Source organism: Ctenopharyngodon idella, chromosome 3 (assembly GCF_019924925.1).
Source record: "Ctenopharyngodon idella isolate HZGC_01 chromosome 3, HZGC01, whole genome shotgun sequence".
Lineage (NCBI taxonomy): Eukaryota > Metazoa > Chordata > Actinopteri > Cypriniformes > Xenocyprididae > Ctenopharyngodon > Ctenopharyngodon idella.
In genome coordinates this window covers 46,441,659-46,464,142 of record NC_067222.1, presented here as the reverse complement: position 1 = coordinate 46,464,142, position 22,484 = coordinate 46,441,659, and the positions used below count along the sequence as shown (strand labels likewise).

The 22,484-nt window shown below is 37.2% G+C and overlaps 1 protein-coding gene across 2 annotated transcripts in view; it reads left to right on the top strand.

Annotated features, from left to right (window-relative positions):
• The window catches only part of prkcab (protein kinase C, alpha, b), a 186,318-nt gene that overhangs the window by 152,764 nt on the left and 11,070 nt on the right, over positions 1-22,484 (top strand). For both annotated transcript variants that reach the window (XM_051887145.1, XM_051887146.1), the window contains 5 exons: positions 1,054-1,227; positions 3,873-3,964; positions 5,523-5,585; positions 10,794-10,932; positions 20,012-20,092. In XM_051887145.1, coding sequence (XP_051743105.1) covers positions 1,054-1,227; positions 3,873-3,964; positions 5,523-5,585; positions 10,794-10,932; positions 20,012-20,092 — 549 coding nt within the window. The remainder of the gene's footprint in view (positions 1-1,053; positions 1,228-3,872; positions 3,965-5,522; positions 5,586-10,793; positions 10,933-20,011; positions 20,093-22,484) is intronic.

The following is a 22,484-nucleotide window of genomic DNA, read 5'->3' as shown; positions in this document are numbered from 1 at the left end:
CACTGAAAAGGTTATTTGCGACTTTTTATCTCACAATTCTGACTTTTTTTTTCTCACAATTCAGTTTACATCTTGCGATTCTGACTTTTTCTGAGTTATAAAGACAGAATTGAGTGATATAAAGTCGCAATTGCATGTTATAAAGTCAGAATTGCGAGATATAAAGACAGAATTGCATGATATAAAGTCACAATTGCGAGTTATAATGTCAGAATTGCGAGAAAAAGTCAGAATTGTGAGTTTATATCCCGCAATTCTGACTTTATAACTCGTAGTTGCGAGTCAGAATTGCGAGATAAAAAGTTGCAATTATCTTTTAAATTGTTTTTTTTTTTTTTTTTTTTTTTTGGCGTCCGTAGTTTTTAGAACAACAGTGCTTAGCAAGAACATGCTTAGTCCCACATTTTTCGCATTTTACTCTTTGTCTAGCGCACGGTTGATCATGCAGATCATTTAAAGTACACTCCATTGAGAGAGTGATCACATGGACTGTCCGTGAACCGGAGCAGAACGCGAACAAGGGTAGTATACTTTTGACTTTATGGGTGCTGACATGAGTTATGCCCCTTAATTTTTGTGGTCAGAATATCCATCTGTCAGAAAGTGTAACATAACTCTCCTAACAAACAAAATACATGTGTGATCAAGCATATTTCAACTTTTTATTAAGTGCCTCAAAAAATGCATGAATGTCTTCCAAAAATAAGATAAAGAAAATCCAGCTACTGCTTCTTTCACAGAAAGACTTTGTTTCTCAGTAATAGTATAGAAATGCATAAAGCACAGCTTACACAGAAGTCACATTCAAACCAAGCAGATTTCCGTTGGTCAGTGGTGTGAATTCATGTGACCAACTTGAAAATAAGTAAAATCTGTGGGGGGACATTTTTACCCTCATGCGAAACTCCCGAAGATGCGGATTCAAATTGGAACGACTTAATTTCGCTTGCAAAATAGCAACAGTAAATATGACCACACCTTAAGAAGCATATGCGAAATGACTGACTAACTAACAAAGTTTCCACTCAACGTGTGTGTTTGTTTTCAACAAAGGTGATGTTGGCAGAGATGAAGTCCACTGAGGAGCTGTATGCCATTAAAATCCTTAAGAAGGATGTGGTGATCCAGGATGATGATGTGGAATGCACAATGGTGGAGAAGAGAGTGTTGGCCCAGAGAGAAAAGCCACCTTTCCTCACCCAGCTGCACTCCTGCTTCCAGACTGTGGTGAGAAATGCATCTCTTTATATCTACTGTGTGTATTTTGAAGCATCTCTGTATTTGTATTAGCTCTTTCAGTACTAGAAGACAGCAGACACAAAAGTCCAAATTAATTTTCTCATCCTCATTCTGAAAATCTATGATCTTCTGTTCTTTTATTTTGTAAAATCCTTATTCACATCTTTTCCATGCAATGACAATTCACAGTGACCATATATATCAAACCTAAATTTATGATTTTTTTTTTTTTTCAAATTATATTTGTTTTTATTCAAACTGATTTGATAGTAATCAAAAATATATCATTTCCCCAATATAAAAATATTGTTATAATAAAAATTATAACAAAGCCAGCAAAGATCACAGTTCAGTCTCCATGTTATTGTTTACACGGTTGTCAAGGATACGCAGAGCAAACGTGGGTAGCCAAGCCATCGTTTTCAAAAGTCTCCGTTTTGGTCCATTTACACTGAAACACAACCCCGGCATTTTCAAACTAAATCGGATTCTGCAGTTTTTTCTAAAGTCTCAGTTTTCGAGGTTCGAAAATGCCGGCGTACTGTAAACGACAGGCATAACCGTAGCAAAACTTATGCGTTTTAAAACGAAAATGCACAAGTGTAAACGGGGCCTAAAGCTACCTAAATGTGTCCTGCAAATTAACACTCTGGTGTCAAGAAAAAATACTATTAATTTTTTCTGTGGGGAGTGTTATTTGCTTTTAGTCAAACTAAGCAAAACAGGTTTAAACGGAGACCATGATTTTCAGTTAGAACAATATAAACATGCACTTTAAATAAATGGCACACTCTTTTCATTTTTTTTTTTTTTTTAGATTATTTTTCATATCATGTGATCAAACATAATTGACTTGAGACAAGATATTTTGGTGCCATATTTGATTTCAGGGCTATTTTCAGTCAACAACTGTAATTTCACCCTCACACAAAGCTATCGTATGGCTTCAGAAGACTTAAAATAAATTCTGTGATTTTTTTTATAACTGCTTTTACTGGAGCTTAACAGTGAACTGTCATTGTATCAAAAAGAGTTGCATCTTCAAATTCTCTGTCTGTGTTTCAAAGAAAAATGTATGTAAACAGCTGATATGAACAGTGTGTGTGTTTGGGGGTTTTGCATGCATCAGACTCAGACAGGGGAAGCTCCTCCAGGAGTCACAGCAGGCCGCTCTCAGTATGGGCATCCTGCTGATGAATAATGCAACAGATCCCAGCATGCCCTCACTAAATATTCATGAGCTGCACACTGACAGCAAACCAGCCATCATGTCCACTTGCATTTCACTCCAAACACTGTAACTCCCCGTGGGATGGTCACAATGCTCCTACAACACAACTGGTGTCAGAGTGAGGTGACGTCGCTCTGCTGAAATCTCTGCAGTGCTGCTCACCAACGTATGTTGTGTTGTGGATGTTGCGGTAGTGTCCTAAACTAACCCTCCCACACCCATAAACCAATGCACTTACATAAACATACTCAAAAAAGTAGTCTGTTACTCAGTGTGGGTAATACTGTCCCATCATTAATGAATAACTACACATGAATAAACGAGTAACGCAATATTAACATTCTAGTAACTACTAGGGTGTAACGGTACATGCATTCGTCCTGAACCATGTAGTATGGACGTCACAGGCGATTCACCCTCTAATCCAGAAGGGGGCGCACGTGGTAATGCAACGCTGTTTGCTAACCACCACAACAAGGAAAAAGAGTAATTAGTGGTGGTTTATTGAGGCAAAAGTCATAGTTAATAGTTAGTTAATAGTGAGAATTGGACCCTAAACTGAAGTGTGACCATTTTTCCTATTGTACCGAAATCATACCAAACCGTGACCCCAAAACCGAGGTATGTACCAAACTATGACTTCTGTGTATTGTTACACCCATATTGTAAGTAATAGCACTCCATTGAATGAGCTAGTTCGCTATTAGCTAATCAATAACTTCTATTTTTTTTCATACCTTCCAGAGGACTACCAGAAACTACCATATACAGGAGGTTCATAATTAATAATAAAACTTCATAAATGCATAATGTATAATTAATTCTAAAGTAAACATCATGGTAACCCACTAGTAATGACTCAGGTATTACCAAATATAAATATATCGGCATACAATGAAGATCTTTACTGACTGGTTTGTCGTTTTCAACACGTTCTTACTGATGCTTCCAAAATTATCAAAACCTCTTCTGTTAGAAAGGTGATATCTTAGTGACAAATAAGCAGAATTTGCAGCAAAAATGTAGAATATGTTACATAAAACCAATTTGCAAGACATGAAATGGATGTACATGATCAACAAATGTGAGAATGTCAGTGGCAACCTATCACTGGCCCTCCGTTCTGTTGAGCCCTGAGAAGCATAACAGATATTCAAGAAATGCTTCAGTCGTGTCATTTGAGTTAATGTGTTAGTCAATATGCCATCTGTCCTGCTTTCTAATCTGAGAAGGAAAAAGGAAGGTCAAAGCAGAATCTCTTGGTGTGGTCACTAATGTGTCTGTTACATCAATATGTCAAAAACATTCTGTCTGATCTGATGTCAGTATACATGGATTGATTCAGTACTGAATCAATTAATTTTCTGCAGCTGTACTATTTATATTGTTTGTCTTTTGTCAGGATCGTCTGTACTTTGTAATGGAGTACATTAACGGTGGAGATCTGATGTATCACATCCAGCAAGTGGGCAAGTTTAAGGAGCCACAAGCCGTGTAAGACATGTACATGTATCAATACACATGAGTACAGAATAATGATGAGCTCATTAGTCAAGCCAAACATGCCATTTTTGATGTGACTGAACATGCTGGTTTGTCCAGACAGTGTTTGTGTGGCAAACACTGCATAATGCATACTAAGTAGTACCTATAATATAATGTACTGCTAAATTAAAAATCATGTGAAGCAGTATGCAGCTATAAACATTTCAAAAAGTAGTATGCTACATTGTTGCATGACCATGTACACATGTATAATTCAGCAGGTAGCGTCCACTTATCTTAGGAATTAGTATAGTTATTTTGCAATTATAATTACATTTCATGTGAAAATCACTTAAAGTTCCCCTATTATGCTATTTTAAAGGTTCTGAATTTTGTTTTGGAGGTCTCCTACTAAAAGTTTACATTTTTACAGTGAACTTTTGCACTGAAAACTTAAAAAAAATTAACCTTACTTTCATAAAGTTATTCCAACTAAATTTTATTAGTTCAAATAACTAAATTTGACAAGCTGAATACTTAATATTCTAACTTAACTGAGTCAATGTAAAAAGATAACTCAAAAAGTTAAAGGTGCAATGTGTAAATTGTAGGAGGATCTATTGACAGAAATGGAATATAATATACATAACTATGTTTTCATTGCTGTATAAAGACCTTACATAATGAACCATTATGTTTTTATTACCTTAGAATGAGCCATTTCTATCTACATACACCGTGGGTCCCCTTACATGGAAGTCGCCATTTTGCACCGGCATGTTTCTACAGTAGCCCTAAACGGACAAACTGCTCTACAGAGCACGTTTGCTTGACTGGCTACTCTCTGCTGTCTCAGACGATGACATTTTTGTCCTGTGTTGGCCACTGTAGCTCCTCTATATTGCAATTCGCAATCTCACCACTATATGCCACTAAAATTTACACACTGCACCTTTAAGCAAACTAAACATTTTTTACAAGTGAAAATTGATTTGTATTAGATTCAGTACAACAAATATTCTATGTTGAATACATAATTAAAACAACATATTTTTGTCATATTACAGTAATGAGAATGCTTTTTTTTTTTTTTCATTTAGGAGAATGCAAAACAAGAATTTGTATGGAAACGTGCTTAAAAATGTCACAATGTGAAAACATACAGTATAAAAGACTCTCAGCATGTTCATATTTCTTACGCCATGCACAGAAAGTTCTAAACACAAAGAAACATTTGCTCAGTCAACACTCATAAATAAAACTGCAAACATATAATGAGGAAACATATGATGCCTGTGTTCATAAGAGAGCTGCTCCTGTTCATATTGTTATTCTAATATATGTCTGCACGAGCAAAACAATGTCTGCGCTCACAACATTTTTTCGCCTGGTCAACAGAGGCGAGAAAAATTCTGCTGGAACTATCAACGCTTGAACAAAGACACATTTGTTTCCTTTGCTTCTTGTAAGGACTAATACTAGACTGAGAATTACACAAAAAACAAAAGTCCTTTACATCTTTTTGAATGTGTGATGCTAACTAATCTACACTGTGGTGTGTTGACAGATTCTATGCAGCAGAGATTGCTGTCGGACTGTTCTTTCTTCATAGGAAGGGAATTATTTACAGGTGAGTGTGTATCTGTACTTTTGTCCTTAAGTATTACATAGCCATTGCCCTACACTGAATTGAGGAGCACAGAAGATCTTGTACAGTAGATTAAGTCAGACGATGTCAGCATCAGTGGAAAATACACTTGATTGGAGCAGATGTGACTCTCCACATGATTAAATTAGATTGGCTGAGAACGGAGCCAATAACAGCTGAGATGGTGTCAAGACAATGCTATTAAAATTCCATTTTCAGCTGTTACAGCAGAGAAAAGAGAAAGAGAAAAAAAAGCTGTTACAGAGAAAGACCCTCAGTTTATTCGCCATGTAATTGCAGTAAATTCAGGAAAAAGATGCACTGTATAGCATTAGCTGAATATTTAAAGGCCCCATGAAATCACAGCTGGATTTAGTTATTTATTTATTTATTTATTTATTGCTTTTAGTCCATGTCGGTCAGTGTACACCTAAAGGTTGATGATATTAAAGGAACACTCCACTTTTTTTGAAAATAGACTCATTTTCCAACTCCCCTAGATTTAAACAGTTGAGTTTTACCGTTTTCGAACCATTCAGCCGATCTCTGGGTCTGGCGGTACCACTTTTAGCATAGCTTAGCATAGTTCACTGAATCTGATTAGACCGTTAGCATCTCGCTCAAAAATGACCAAAGAGTTTCGATATTTTTCCTATTTAAAACTTGACTCTTCTGTAGTTACATCGTGTAATATCATTGCGACTGCTGCAGGGATTTCGCTTTGGATGCGCAAATGGCAACATCGACAGAACATTAGGATTCACACATCATGCACCTCCAACGCAGAGAAAAACAATATAGCCTACAAGGAATAAAATAATAGGACTACACGAAATATATTTCACTGAAATAATTAACAGATTAACTTGACTCTTCTGTAGTTACATCGTGTAATATCATTGCGCCTGCTGCACCCATGGTACAGCAGCAAAGTTCCTTGATTATTACGCTGGAATGAGAGTATAGTTCCTAGCCATATTGGCCTAGAAAATCGGAACTTTTCATTTTCCGTCTGTCTTAGTACACGATGTAACTACAGAAGAGTCAAGTTTTAAATAGGAAAAATATCAAAACTCTTTGGTCATTTTTCAGCGAGATGCTAACGGTCTAATCAGATTCAATGAACTATGCTAAGCTATGCTAAAAGTGGTACCGCCAGACCCGGAGATCGGCTGAATGGATTCGAAAATGGTAAAACTCAACTGTTTAACTCTAGGGGTGTTGAAAAATGAGCCTATTTTCAAAAAAAGTGGAGTGTTCCTTTAACTCTTTCCCCACCACTGACAGAATTTTCTGCCTTTCCGTGTTTTCACTGTTATATGGTAGGGGGCACTATTACGCATCTTTTGAAAGAGTAGAGAATCTCCGAAGTAAAACACAGGCAAAAAAGGAGCAGAAACAAGCGATAAAATCATTGCTTATGCACATTGTAGTCTTTGGGGGAGGAAAAATGCAACTTTCTCAGCTTTTTGTCCAAAATGTTGCTTACCCACATTCAAGTGTTGATAAAAAAAGAATGCATGACGCTAGAATAAAACTGTTCTTTCTTTTGATATTTTGCATGTTCAGATATTCATCAACAAAATATTCTGGTAGCCAATACATTTTTGTGAAAATGATCAAAAACGCTGCCGATGACTGGCAACTTTTTTTAAAATGTTGGTGGGGAAAGAGTTAACTTGGAAAATGAACTAAAAGATTGATGATTTGCATTTATGAGCATGTATTTTGTCCAATCTAAGAATAATGACAGCAACAAGCTGGGTCCTTCGAGATTTTTCTATTAGGTTTTATAATGGGGTTTTTCGATTTATGTGTAAAATAAAGCCTGTGGTAAACATAACTTGACAATACTTTTTGTTCTACAACGTAAATTACACATACCCAAATTAAATACAAAATTTTTGAAGCAGTTATGCTCCTTTTTAAAAATGTATGTTTTTAAAAAGTAACTAGATAAGACAGTTTGGGGTGTGAGAGTGTGCAGTTTAAGTTGTTGAACAGAATGTCAAAGTATCATCAAGTTTACAACAGGAGTTATTTTACTTATAAATTGAAAACCCCCATTATAAAACCCCAGAGGAAAATCTCGAAGGAACCAGTGGTGATTTAGACTTCTGGGTTCTGACGTCATACCTACACCACTCTGTTCACTTATGTTGGACGTCTATAGGGCAAGACATTTGGAGGGTTTAAAATCAGTACTATGTTTTCTCATAAAAATGTTGTATTGAGCTTAAAGGGTTAGTTCACCCAAAAATTAAAATTATCCCATGATTTACTCACCCTCAAGCCATCCTAGGTGTATATGACTATCTTCTTTCAGACAAACACAATCAGAGATATATTTAAAAATATCCTGGCTCTTCCAAGCTTTATAATGGTAGTGAATGGGGCTTGAGATTTTGAAGGCCAAAAAAATGCATCTATCCATCATAAAAGTAATCCATATGGCTCCAGGGGGTTAATAAAGGCCTTCTGAAGAGAAGCAAAGAGTTTTTGTAAGAAAAATATCCATATTTAAAACTTTATTAACTAAAATTACTAACTTCCGACAGACACCCGTACACATCGATTTGCGGAGGAAGAGCAACCTCTGACCTGACGCACAACGTATTGACGAACGCGGAAGCGCAGAGGATAGAGCAAAACAAATCACCGGTCACGGATTGTAAGTCTAACATGACAATTTTTAAAGAGAAATCTTGGAGGATTTCGATATAAGAGAAAAGGAGCTTGAGTTTGGTGCACAGTTTGTTTGAACCGCGAGAGGCGTCTAAGCTTACGATACTCTTAAATCTTGTGTCATACGTCGCGTCACGGGTTACTCATTCGACGCAAGTCGACTTGCGCAGTATGGCCCTCGTTTATCAAACGAACGTAGAAACCAGCGTATATTCGAACGAAAAAATCAGCTTACGACAACGCTCACGTGTGATTCATTAAACTTTCGTATGCAGCCAATTCCGTCACACGAATGAAAGGGTGTTGATAAATGTGGTGGCTGAAAACTGCCGTAATTTAAATGTCACGCCCCAAATTTTAGAAGCCTCACCCTATAGTTTACGACACAGACCCGACCATGAAGAGTAAGTAATCACATGAAAAAGAAATTTATCTTACTCTAAAAACACCCCTTAACCTCGTAATTGCAAACAATAAAATTAATTTAAATAAAACGAAAAACTTACAAACATTATTTACATATATAAACTTGTTTATTTTAGTACCCCTCCTCACTCCACAGAAAATCCTTTAAATTTATTTTATTCAGAACAGAACAAGAACGAAAAATAAGTAGCTATATATTATAAATTGCAACACAAATTAGGCTATAGTGGCATTCATTATAAAGCAGAAATGAATTTATTTAAAGCAAAACCGAATTGGGCTCGCCTACCTCTCTCATTCGGGAAGAATCCAAACATTTCCATATTCGCGATGTAACAATTATTGCTTGCTGAACTACTGTTCCTTATGTAAACAAGGCTTTGTATTTCACTCTTGTTTCAATATCCACGTAAAACATCATCCTTCACATGCGCAAAATGTGTCTGGATGGACGTTGCGCGTGCCGACTGGTACAGGTGTACACCTATAGCGGACCTTTAAACTGAGCAAGTGTTACTTTTGTCTGCATTTTAGTTTGCTGATAAATGGCTAAAATGTAACGTTAGCAACACTAGAACTGATATGTGTCTGCATGTGTGAGTGAGGTGCCCGCGCGATCAATTGGATTTAATGAAATAAAGAAAACGAATACGACGCGTCAAATGAGCGTAACCTGTACTAGCCCTACTTGATGCACAGTTTTTCTCTTTTGTTTTGCTAATCTGTTAATTATTTCAGTGAAATATATTTCATGTAGTCCTATTATTTTATTTCTTGTAGGCTATATTCTGTTTTTCTCTGCGTTGGAGGTGCATGATGTGTGAATCCTAATGTTCTGTCGATGTTGCCATTTGTGCATCCAAAGCGAAATCCCTGGAAAGAAAAAAACATTTGCGGTATTTTTAGACACGCATCTATTCTAATTTAATTTAATTTAATTTTTGACATTTTAATTGTGTCGTGTAATGGTTAATGATAGGTTAGTGAGTGATTGTGGGTCAGGAAAATAATATACATTTTCTCATAACAGTTCTCCACCAGATTTACTATGCTGCTCGCAAGTTCCCGCTGACTCAAAAACGTGCGTACACGAGCTGAGACCTGACGTGAGATTTGATCGTAGTCACCGCTCATGCTCATATTGATAAATGCCAAATTTTGAAGGAAACGAGCGTACGCACAGTTTTCTGGAGTACGATCGTTTGATAAATAAGGGGCCAATGTGTACAGTCGTCCACCGGAGGCTAGTTATTTTAATTTATAAAGTTTTAAATATGGATATTTTTCTTACAAAAATGCATCGCTTAGCTATAAGAGGCCTTTATTAACCCCCTGGAGCTGTATGGATAACTTTTATTATGGATGGATGCATTATTTTTTGCTTCAAAACCCATTCACAACCATTATAAAGCATCGAGGAGCAAGGATATTTTTAAATATATCTCTGATTGTGTTCGTCTGAAAGAAGATGGTCATATACACCTAGCATGGCTTGAGGGTGAGTAAATTATGGGATAATTTTAATTTTTGGGTGAACTATCCCTTTAAACTGTCAGCTCCCCCCTGTTATTTGCGATAGTTAACATATCCACATTCTAGAGGAATGCTAGCTGTAAATGATGAAATTTATAGACATTGTGTGGAGAACACACTTGTGTGCAAATAGAAACTCAAGTGTCATTGAAAACACATATTACTTGGAGTAAACAACATTACTCAGGGTTTAGCAGGTCCGAAACGCCCATGAAGTGCAGTATAAATACTCCTGTCCAGAGAATGAGTCACTCTGTAAGAAAGGCTGTTTATCTGCAGAGCTGTCTGCATTCAGCTCCTCGCTCGCCGTTCCCCGTCCCTGCAGGGCTGCAGCGTTCAGCTCTCATTAATCATGCTCTTTTATGATGAAGGCTGAGCGTGGCGGAGGTCGCCCTGTCCTCCTCGCTCACTGCCCGCTCACACCCACAGCTAAAGACCACACTATTAACTGTCAGCTGTCTGCCGAGGCAAGGCACAGCATTTTTTCGTGAACATCAGTTATCTGAGGTGAATTTCATACACCTGGTTTGTGTATTTTGTCCTCAGAGATCTGAAGTTGGATAATGTGATGTTGGACTCCGAGGGCCATATCAAGATCGCAGACTTCGGCATGTGTAAGGAAAACATGTATGAGGGCATGACAACACGCACCTTCTGCGGAACACCGGATTACATCGCCCCGGAGGTGAGAGATGCACCCCACCACCACCACCAAAAAAAAAAAAACCTGTATGACTTTCTTTCTTCTGTGGAAAACGAAAGGAGGTTTATCTTGGCCGTTCATAAATATAATGAAAGTCAATGAGGAGTGAGGTTGTCAAACTCCAGCTCAAGAGTGAGTGATAGTTGAATTTTCTAGCCTTTTAATGGGTCTGGGTTGAGAGTTGCTGAAAACAAGTGACCCGGACAGGAAGGAGTTGTGATGCGTCTGTCATATTCACTGCATGTAGGACACGACCTCAGGCATGAAACTCCTCACCCTTGCTGACCTATCAACCAGACTCAAAACCTCATAAACATACAACTCATACAACATTAGACAACCCAGGCTCATAGGAAAATCTTCCTTGTTTTGACATTTCTGTAAAATGATATTATGTTGCTTCTTAAACATTTCAAAGTGAAATGTCATATGTGAATGGCTCTAAAACCATGTTCAGTTTTATCCGAAACAAATGAACGTGAATCTAGTGAAATTTCATTTTGAACATAATGTACCACATACACTAAACCTGACACTAACACTAATCGATAGTGTTAACAAAAGCAAATGTGAGATGAAAACACAGTTTTCAGCTAGTGTTTCACGGGACATGAGCGCTTCACGTCGCACATACAACACTGTACCAGGTGAGCTAACAAGCAAGTTTACTATGTCAGAAAAGCCATATATATGGAGCTGGTTATGTGATGCAAACGTCAAAATGTATTAGTTTACAAATCGTGCATTATGATAGAAGTGTTTTGAGGTTATAATATAGTATTGTGCAAGGAACTGTGCGGAAATAAGTTTTTATTAATCAATAATCTGCCCCTGTAATGATAATTTGTTTGAAAAGGAAAAAAAGTTGAAGTTGCCACTTTTATTCTGACCAGCTGAGAAAAAAAAGCATTACAATCGCACTGCCAATGGTGATTAAAGGGTTAGTTCACCCCAAAATGAAAATAATGTCATTAATTACTCACCCTCATGTCATTCTACACCCGTAAGACCTTCGTTCATCTTCGGAACACAAATTAAGATATTTTTGATAAAATCCGATGGCTCAGTGAGGCCTCTATTGAGAGCAAAGCCATTGAAACTCTCAAGGTCCAGAAAGGTACTAAAACATATTTGAAACATTTCATGTGAGTTCAGTGATTCTACCTTAATATTATAAAGCGACGAGAATACTTTTTGTGTGCCAAAAAAAAACAAAAAAAACAACAACTTTTCAACAATATCTAGTGATGGGCGATTTCAAAACAATGCTTCAGAGCTTTATGAACCGAATCAGTGGATCGGAGCGCCAAAGTCATGTGATTTCAGCAGTTTGATAGGAGATTCAAATCACTAATTCAAAACAAAAAAATCATAAAGCTCAGAAGCTTCATGAAGCAGTGTTTTGAAACTGGCCCATCACTAGATATTGTTAAAAAGTCGTTATTTTGTTTTTTTGGCGCACAAAAAGTATTCTTGTCGCTTTATAATATTAAGATAGAACCACTGAACTCACATGAACTGTTTTAAATATGTTTTGAGTCCCTTACTGGATCTTGGCCTTACTGAGTCATCGGATTTCATCAAAAATATCTTAATTTGTGTTCTGAAGATGAACGAAGGTCTTACAGGTGTAGAACAACATGAGGGTGAGTAATAAATAACATTATTTTCATTTTTGGGTGAACTAACCCTTTAAATCTAATGATCGTTTAGCTCATATCACATCAAACGGTGCAAATTATTATTATTGTTATACTTTGTTCTCAAATTGTTAATGTTAACAACATCAACATTGCGTGACTATATGTATTTAGTGTGTATTAGCGTTACCTGTAGATTTCAATTTTACAGTCTCATCTCTAACGTTAATTTGTCATACCATACAATCTGCCATCAAAATAAGTTTAATTATTGCAGCTGCTGTGAGAAGAGGCTATATAAATGATCCTCCGCCTGCAGCATCCTCACATGATATAGTCTACTAGCTGGGACTCGTTCTTTATGTAAACAGACGCAAACATGTAAACATCATGTAATAACGCAAAGACGAACAGCGGCATGCTCAAATTTCCAGCAGAAACTCACCGGTACCACTCGAATTATAAAACATTAATAAAGTTTACTGTTGTGAATCGAGCTAAGGTAAGGAGATAGTTTTGAACACTGGCTGGTTATGTACTTGCTCAAAAATTGATTTTGGATCATTTTTAGCCAAAAAAAAGTTATGGACTGCAGCTTTAATAACAATAAAATATTTAATAAAACTAATTTCACAAGTTATTATTAATATAATTAAGTTGTGCCAAATGGGTAGTTCTGTCCCAAAACCCACACCATTTATTCAGTCATTAGTCATGTTTAGCGAAGTCTGAAATTACATAGTTCACCATTTTAATTTGTTTAATTTTGATTAGTAACTATTTAGTCTATATTAATATAATTCATTTATAATAAATAATAATTCATTCATTAAAAAAACTTTTTTCATATTTAAAAAAATGTAACAATTGAAACAAACGCTTTGATTATTTAGGTAAATCTTGCATCTTTTGTTGCTGAATATTTTCGGAAAGTTTTTGTTGCTAAATTTGAAAACAAAAAATGTTTTTTTATGTGTGTGTGCGTGTGTGTGTGTGTGTTACATACATGGCCACGCCATTCACTAATAGCCACATTTTAATTTGCTCTCTTTTGCAAAGCCCCAGTGATACTGACCTGTAGATTAGCTCTGTGAAATTTCCACTGTGGCAGCTTGACATCTTGTGACATCTTGACGTGTGTGTGTGTGTGTGTGTGTGTGTGTGTGTGTGTGTGTGTGTTTGTTTTCATGATTTATAAGGACACAAATTTGTATAATAACATGGGTATTACACTGGTATTACAACGTAAACATGAAATATGAGGACATTTCATGGGTCCTCATAGTTAAAATAGCTTTAAAAACATACTAAACAATGTTTTATTAAAAATGTAAAAATGCAGAATGTTTTGTGTGATGGGTAGGTTTAGGGGTGTAGGGGGATAGAATGTACAGTTTGTACAGTATAAAAACCATTACGTCTATGGATTGTCCTCACTAAGATAGCAAAACAAACCTGTGTGTGTGTGTGTGTGTGTGTGTGTGTGTGTGTGTGTGTGTGTGTGTGTGTGCACGTGTGGTTCAGGTAAACCCTATGTTATCAGAACAGATTGTCCCTACAAAAATGGCAGTATCCAAAATTCTTGTTCTTGTGGGGACATTTTTTGGTCCCCATGAGGAAAACTGCTTATAAATCATACTAGGTGATGTTTTTTGAAAATGTAAAAATGCAGAAAGTTTTCTGTGATGGGTAGGGTTGGGGAGAGAATATACAGTTTGTACAGTATAAAAATCATTATGTCTATGGAAAGTCCCCATAAAACATGAAAACACAACGTGTGGGGGTAGCGGCAGAGCAGTGTGGGTAGCAGGGACATCATACTCTCTTCCAGCGTTATGACACAAAGGAGATGCACAGTGTAAAAAAGCATATTGTAGGTGGGAAGAGAGAAAGCAAACATAAACATGATGTATTTCTGGCAGGATCCTTATAGCGCAATGATAGCTTTTAAAATGGATGATATTGGATGTTGGTGCTTAGATGCAAAAATGTGTGTGTGTGTGTGTGTGTGTGTGTGTGTGTGTGTGTGTGTGTGTGTGTGTGTGTTTTTATGTGCGTGAAGGATTTGAGCAAACTTTCATCTCTTTATACTGCATATAGCTGCAGATTTCGTACAGGTTCTTTGCATTCTTTCATGTGTCATCCTGATGTCTTCAGCTCATGTGTCATGAAAGCTCCCGGCTTCATCTAATTCCTCACTTATTGATTTCCTCATGTCTGATCAGTGACCCTGATAATCATTTAAACAGAAGAGTTTAAATGCATTCAGATGGCACTGCACATGTGTACTAGGTATTTTTGAATCCGACTGAGTCATATTCAAGGGCTTACATGGGTAAAATTTTCTCCTTAAACAGATTATTTAGGTTCTACACCAACCGTTTTTAATCAGACTGAAATTTCATTTGTATCGAGCTTTCATCCGTATTCCCTATCGAGCTCAGCCTGACTGATTGAGGTGTTTACATGATGCTTTTCAGTCAGGTTGAGCCATCAATCCCAATGAACTATTCCCTTTAACTCACACATTGATGCTCAGAGCCCATGAGGAAAAGCTCTATAGATTCAATACAATCATACAGATGCAGAATAATGCAGGTTTGCCGAGAGAACACACACACATACACACACGCTGCTGAAAATGCTGCCCTCCCACCAGCATGTCATCACGGCCTACAGCGTATTCTGAATGTAAAGAAGGTCAGTGTGACTGGACCATCTCAGCATATCCATTAGAAAATACAGCACGTCTGTGTCCTGACAGACTCATTTATTCATCCAGAAGCAGCCCACCTCTTCATCTGTCCACAGCCAATCACACACAGGCCTCGGCTGCAGCCTTTATGTTACTGCAGATGGGATTGTATTTTTGGAAACACAATGACGTTTTTATTTTTGTACATACAGTTCTCTAGATGATTGGTCTGAGCAGCAGATGTTTGGTTCTTCAGACTTCAAAAGTGGCTGTTGCTTTCTGGGAAAAGGCTCCCTATAAAAAAGGTGTTGTGGTGGTACCATACACACTATTAAAAATAAAGGTTCTTTATTGGCTTATGTTCCATGAAGAACCTTTAACATCTACTTCACAAAAGGTTCTTTATAGTGGAAAAAAGGGTCTTTAAGATTTTTAAAATGTTCTTTACATTACAAAAAAAGCGGCTCTATTAAAAAGAAAAGTTCTTTGATGAACCAAAAATGGTTCTTCTATGTCATGTGGTAACTTACCAAATCATTACCATGTACCGTGGTACTTCAAGGAGTACACAACCTATGGTACTTTCTATCCTTTGCGCTCATTGTGTTGTGTTTGCTTTCAAATCTCATACTGTCTTTATTGGACATCCTGTCTGTAGACAAATGCTAATGAAGAAACAATCAGATATATTGACCTTCCTGTTCCAAAAACAATTGTAACCCCATGAATAGATCAATGGAAACAGGAGCTGGAGAAGACTTAATCAACAGCTACACTACCTGCTATTTTATTGACAGTGGATGGTGGAGAGATGGTGTGGAAAAAGAGGGGAAAATGACATGAGACAGATCTGAAGTCGCTTACGTGACAACACCAGCTCAATGTGTTTGAACATGTGACAATTTGTCATAGTGGTGTTGCATAACAAATAATAAAACAACTACTATTTTTAGACTAAATAGACATCTCCATAAATTGGACAGGACAGATTCTGGTCATATGTGCACAAAATCAAGGAAACCAAATGGAAAAATACCTGAACACACAAAGGAAAAGGGCTCTTGTTTACTGTAGACGCAATCCTGAAGCGAGATCCACCTATTCTTCTTATTAAACACTCTGATGTTGTTTCATCATTTTTGACCAAAAATGTTAGTTTTTTTTTTTTTTTTTTACTTCATCAGAATGGTGAAAAAAATGACAGCATTGGAAATGAATCGGAGATGAATTTCATCTGTTGGAAACGTTTGGTACTGCGCCCAAACAAATTCTTACTGAAAGCTAATTTTTTGAGATATCAACCTCAAATTTGGAACACGGCTTGTTTAGATTTATGGCTTTGATTTTCTCACAGTTTTAGAGTAAAACGTGTTTTGGAAAATATACACTATATTGCCAGAAGTATTGAGACACCCCTCCAAATCATTGAATTCAGGTGTTCCAATTACTTCCATGGCCACAGGTGTATAAAATCAAGCACGTAGGCATGCAGACTGCTTCTACACACATTTGTGAAAGAATGGGTCGCTCTCATGAGCTCAGTGAATTCAAGCGTGGTACCGTGATAGGTTGCCACCTGTGCAATAAGTCAATTTGTGAAATTTCCTCACTACTAAATATTCCACGGTCAACTGTTAGTTGTATCAAAACAAAGTGGTAGCGATTGGGAACAACAGCAACTCAGCCACGAAGTGGTAGGCCACGTAAAATCACAGAGCGGGGTCAGCGCATGCTGAGGCACACAGTGCGCAGAAGTCGCCAACTTTCTGCAGAGTCAATAGCTACAGACTTCCAAACTTCGTGTGGCCTTCAGATTAGCTCAAGAACAGTGCATAGAGAGCTTCATGGAATGGGTTTCCATGCCCAAGCAGCTGCATCCAAGCCTTACATCACCAAGTGTAATGCAAAGAATCGGATGCAGTGGTGTAAAGCACGCCACCACTGGACTCTAGAGACTCTCGAATCTCTCGACTCTCAAATCACACTTCTCTGTCTGGCAATCCAATGGACGAGTCTGGGTTTGGCGGTTGCCAGGAGAACAGTACTTGCCTGACTGTATTGTGCCAAGTGTAAAGTTTGGTGGAGGGGGGATTATGGTGTGGGGTTGTTTTTCAGGGTTTGGGCTTGGCCCCTTAGTTCCAGTGAAAGGAACTCTTAATGTTTCAGCATACCAAGACATTTTGGACAATTTCCCAACTTTATGGGAACAGTTTGGGGATGGCCCCTTCCTGTTCCAACATGACTGCGCACCAGTGCACAAAGCAAGGTCCATAAAGACATGGATGAGCAAGTTTGGTGTGGAGGAACTTGACTGGCCTGCACCTCAACCCGATAGAACACCTTTGGGATGAATTAGAGCGGAGACTGCGAGCCAGGCCTTCTCGCCAACATCACTGCCTGACCTCACAAATGCGCTTCTAGAAGAATGGTCAAAAATTCCCATAAACACACTCCTAAACCTTGTGGAAAGTGTCCACAGAAGAGTTGAGGCTGTTATAGCTGCAAAGGGTGGGCCAACTCCATATTAAACAATATAGATTAAGAATGGGATGTCATTAAAGTTCATGTGCACGTAAAGGCAGGCCTCCCAAAACTTTTGGCAATATAGTGTATATATTTTATATAAAAATTGAAAATGGTATTTTTGTGCATTTTTCATAACAATAAATGTAAAATTGTTACAAATTCATTAAACTTTTTTCACTTCAGCAATAATCTGCCAAGTGTCGTCTTTAAAAAGAGACCAAACTAAAGTCTGTACTCCAAAGCATTCAAGATTTATGACAGTTTAAGTTGGAAATTTCATTTTCAGATCCACTAATAAATGGATTATAACTACTGCATAAATATAATTTAGTGCAATAAAATCCCTTAAAAATACAAAATATTAATTAAAAAAACATCATCAATCTAAAGTATAGTACCATCATTTCATTTAAAAAAAAAAAAAAAAAAATATTTGGTCATTTTTGACAGACACGCTGTCACGGAGTCCTGCACTCTCTTGTCTGGTCTCATCAATATGAACCTCAAGACTACTTACCTGCTACTTACCTGATTCATCTGCCTTCTGTCTTCTGCCATCCGTCATCCGTCATCCGTCTGTCTTCAGTCCTCCTACCAATCCTGCAAAGAGACATTATATTACTTTCAGCTAAGTCATACTTCAACGTGAACTCTACAATATACTTACCATTCATCTCCTCTGTCCAGATCCTTGTCTCTGATTTAAATAAAGACTGTGTTTGTGTTACTCACCTGTCTGTCTCCTTCTGTGACATGACACACGCGAACAGTACCAGAGGGTCAGAATGATATATTGACTTTGTTTTCATGCAGACCCTCAGGTTTATTTAGACAGATGCCCTAGGAGAAACACTGTGCTAGGCCATTTTTTACTATTAAGTATTCTTATACAGAGCCTGAATGAAATTCAATGGCCTTATAGGAAAAAAGTCATGAGCTCATGTAGCGATGTGAAACAACATTTCTCAAGACTTCAGTTTTATTAGTATGACTGTAGTATGTATTCATCTGTTTATCTGTGTGTGTTGTGTATGAGGACTTTTAAGGTCAGGCCGTTGATGTGGATGCTGGTAGACAGTCTGCACTATGTCTGTGAGTGTGTGACCTTACCGTTAATGCAGTGTATTAGACACTCAAGTGCTTCCTGTTCCTCACCAAAACAACCTGTGTGTCACTCAAACACTCATCCACAGCATCCAGATGATTATTTTATGATGTTTTATTTTGGAACTAAGGCCTGTATGAGCAACCGTGTAGCAGCGGTTCACTGCCTTCCAAGAACAACACATTACAAAACTCAGGAGGTCAGACTAAAAATGGTATGATCTTTTTATTTTGTCCTTAGCAGTAAACAAAATAAAAAATAAAATAAATGAAGTGTTTTATATGCACCTTATATTTAATATGGACCAAATATTAGTTTGTAGTTATGTTAAACCTATAATTCCATTAAGTTAAAAAAAAAATTCTATTAAATTCTTAGACATTTTTTCTCATAATAATTTTGGTAACAGGGATGAATGATTGTGCTTGACGTATACACTACATTATATTAGAAAATATAATGAGAATATTTTCTTGTCTTCCCATCATGCTGTAGAAAAGTTCAATTTTATAAAATATATATTTTTTTTTTTTACTTTTTTTTTTTAATTCAATCTATATCAAAATCATTGTTTTATGATTTGCGAAGGGGTGTCTACAGATTTTTAGTGGATTTAAAACTAGCTGCTTTTCATGCTATACTAATTTTATGTAGTTCTCTCTAAAGAATATGGCATCAGTGATGTTATTGCTTTTAAAAAAGTAATAGAGCACCAATTTGTTCTCTATTTGTGGAAAGTGGCACAACTACGCAGTCATTTCTAAAGCACACATGAAGAGGAAGAGTGTGACATGAAACATACAGTCTCTATGCTTAACAAAGCTCTCATTAACTTCCCCTGTGATTATACACACTCATTAGTGTGTATGTGCTGAATATGTGGGTGTAAATGGACTGGTGAGGGGAAAAAAGCAATTATTACATGCACCAAATGGTAAAAAATAGCAGAGTGAGCCCCTTGAGCAGTAATAAAATGTGCATTGTGCTCTTGACAAATGAATGGAGATTGAATAGAGTTTCCTAAGAGCCCATGAGAGTTGAATGAATGACTGGACAGAAAAATGATGCACATGTTCATTTCCTCTTCCTCCACAGATAATCGCCTATCAGCCGTACGGTAAATCAGTGGACTGGTGGGCGTACGGCGTGCTCCTCTATGAGATGCTGGCTGGGCAGGTAGGTGGACATGCACGGAAAGTTTTTGCAAATCATTTAGTATTCTCTGTAGTACTCAAATGAGTCAGACAGCGGGGCTTTTCAGAGCCTCTTTGAATACCTGTGATTGCAGTCCTACTGTGATCAGCCAACGCCACAGAAAATGACTTTCAGCACAACACGCTGTCTCTGAGCAACAGAGAAAGAACTGAGAGTTTGCACAAAGTGCTTCTAATGGAACAAGAATTGCATTTTCATGGTATATTTAGGTCCTGCAGAATTTTGCAATTTTGTTTTTTACCTTCTGTGTTCAATACACATTAACTCTTAAATGCATAACTCGGGTCTTTATCAACCCGGGATGTCTTTCACCACCCTCCCATTCGTTCATTTTTTAAAGTTAGACATCAACCTTCTTAGTATTCCTCAATCTATTTATTATAAACTATACAACTAGAAACAATATAAAATTATAAAATAATGTCTGTTTCTTGAATACATTTTTTTGTAAAAAGTGTTTTGGGTAATAGTGCAATAGTGTAAGTATGTTTTTTCTGCGCAACAATTATTAAATCTCTGATGACCCTATAAGTGCAATTCACCTTTATTCCTCAAGGTGGCAATGTCTGATACATAATGATAATGTGATGTTTCACTCATAATTACTGCAGGCATAAAACAAAAGAATACACAAGTATCATCAGCAAAACTTGAAATGGCTCAGCGATTTACTGCAGAGCAAGTACTGAACGGCATCAAATATTAGTGTCACTTGATGGTGGATCTGGTGAAGAAGGTGTCAGTGTAACAGACGTAGGCTAATAAGAGCTGTGAGCCGCTTAGAGCGGGTGGTTTGAACAGGAGGGGTTACATTGGTGCCGTGACCCGGATGGGAGTGAGGTTTAGGGGGTTAAGTGTAACAGACGTAGGCTAGTAAGAGCTGTGCGTGTAAACCTCACTTCCCTCATCTCAAGAGGTGCTCTAGTGACTGACACTAGAGACTGCGGTCTTTAGCCTCCTTGTTAGAGGGCCCGACTCCCATGCCAGTGGACCTGGGTTCGAGTCCAGCTTAGAGCGGGCGGTTTGAACAGGAGGGGTTACATTGGTGCCGTGACCCAGATGGGAGTGAGGTTTAGGGGATGGGTGTTACAGACATAGGCTAGTAAGAGCTGTGTGTGTAAACCTCCCTTCCTTGAACTCAAGAGGCGCTCTAGTGACTGAGGCTAGAGACTGCGGTCTTTAGCCTCCTTGTTAGAGCGCCCGACTCCCATGCCAGCAGACCCGGGTTTGAGTCCTGCTTAGAGTGGGCGGTTCGAATAGGTGAAAACGATAGTTTTGAGAATATGTTTGAGATGGCGAATATGAGCCAGATGCTGAATGTACTGGCATATGAGTACTCGTGACGATGACAGTGATGATGGTAAAAAGCATCTGCTCAAATTGAACCCTTACAAGTTCCAGTAGGTAACAAAATATGCTTAATTTTATTATTTTATAATTGTTATTAAAATATCAAGAGAGTTTTACACTATTGCATCAATTAGAGATCCATCCATCCATATAGATCCGGGTCGCTAAAGACCCAAATATAGTGCACTTTCAGTGTATGTTCTCTTTGTTTGTCTATGGACTTTTGTCATAGTTCCTGTTTTCCATCCCATGTGCCTTTTTGTAGTCAAATAGTAGTTTTTCCCTTGATTGTGTCTTGTTAACTTTTTACCTTGTTAAGCTTGTTTCCCCTTGTGTATATCTATAGCCCTTATGTTTCTCTTGTTGCTTTGTCAGTTGTTGTTTGTAATGGTTCCAGTTCTGCTCGTGCTTCTGTTTCTTTGTTTCTTGTGTTTTCGGTTATTTATTTTGTTACTTTATTAAAAACCCTGCACTTAGATCCTTGCCTCTGCCTGCTTTCTCCTGCTACTGCTTGTTACAGAAAGTCTGAGGCAAAACATTGCATAAAAAAAATAAAAGGTACACTGTTTTGAAAGTATAGCATCTTTGCTGGAGACTTGTGTAATAAAATTGCTAAATAATAAGTATATTTTCACATTAATTAATATTTCTTAGAATAATGCATTGATACCTTAGATCTTTGTTCTGTTATATGTGCATTCATAACTTTTATTACAGTTCCAATTCTAAGAAAGAATCTGGAAGCTTCTAAGGAGATTTTTATTGAACAAAATTATTTATTTTAATACATTTTATATAATACCTTATATTTTATTACATTATTATTTACAAATCTTATGAATTCAACAGCTTGATATCATTGTTTATACATAGGTATTAGTACAGTAACATTTAGTAGTAACATTTACAGACTCATAAACACTTTTTTGTATAGATTTTTTTGATAGATACAATATGGATGTTTGAACAACATCTAAAGCGTAAACATTATTACATATTCACA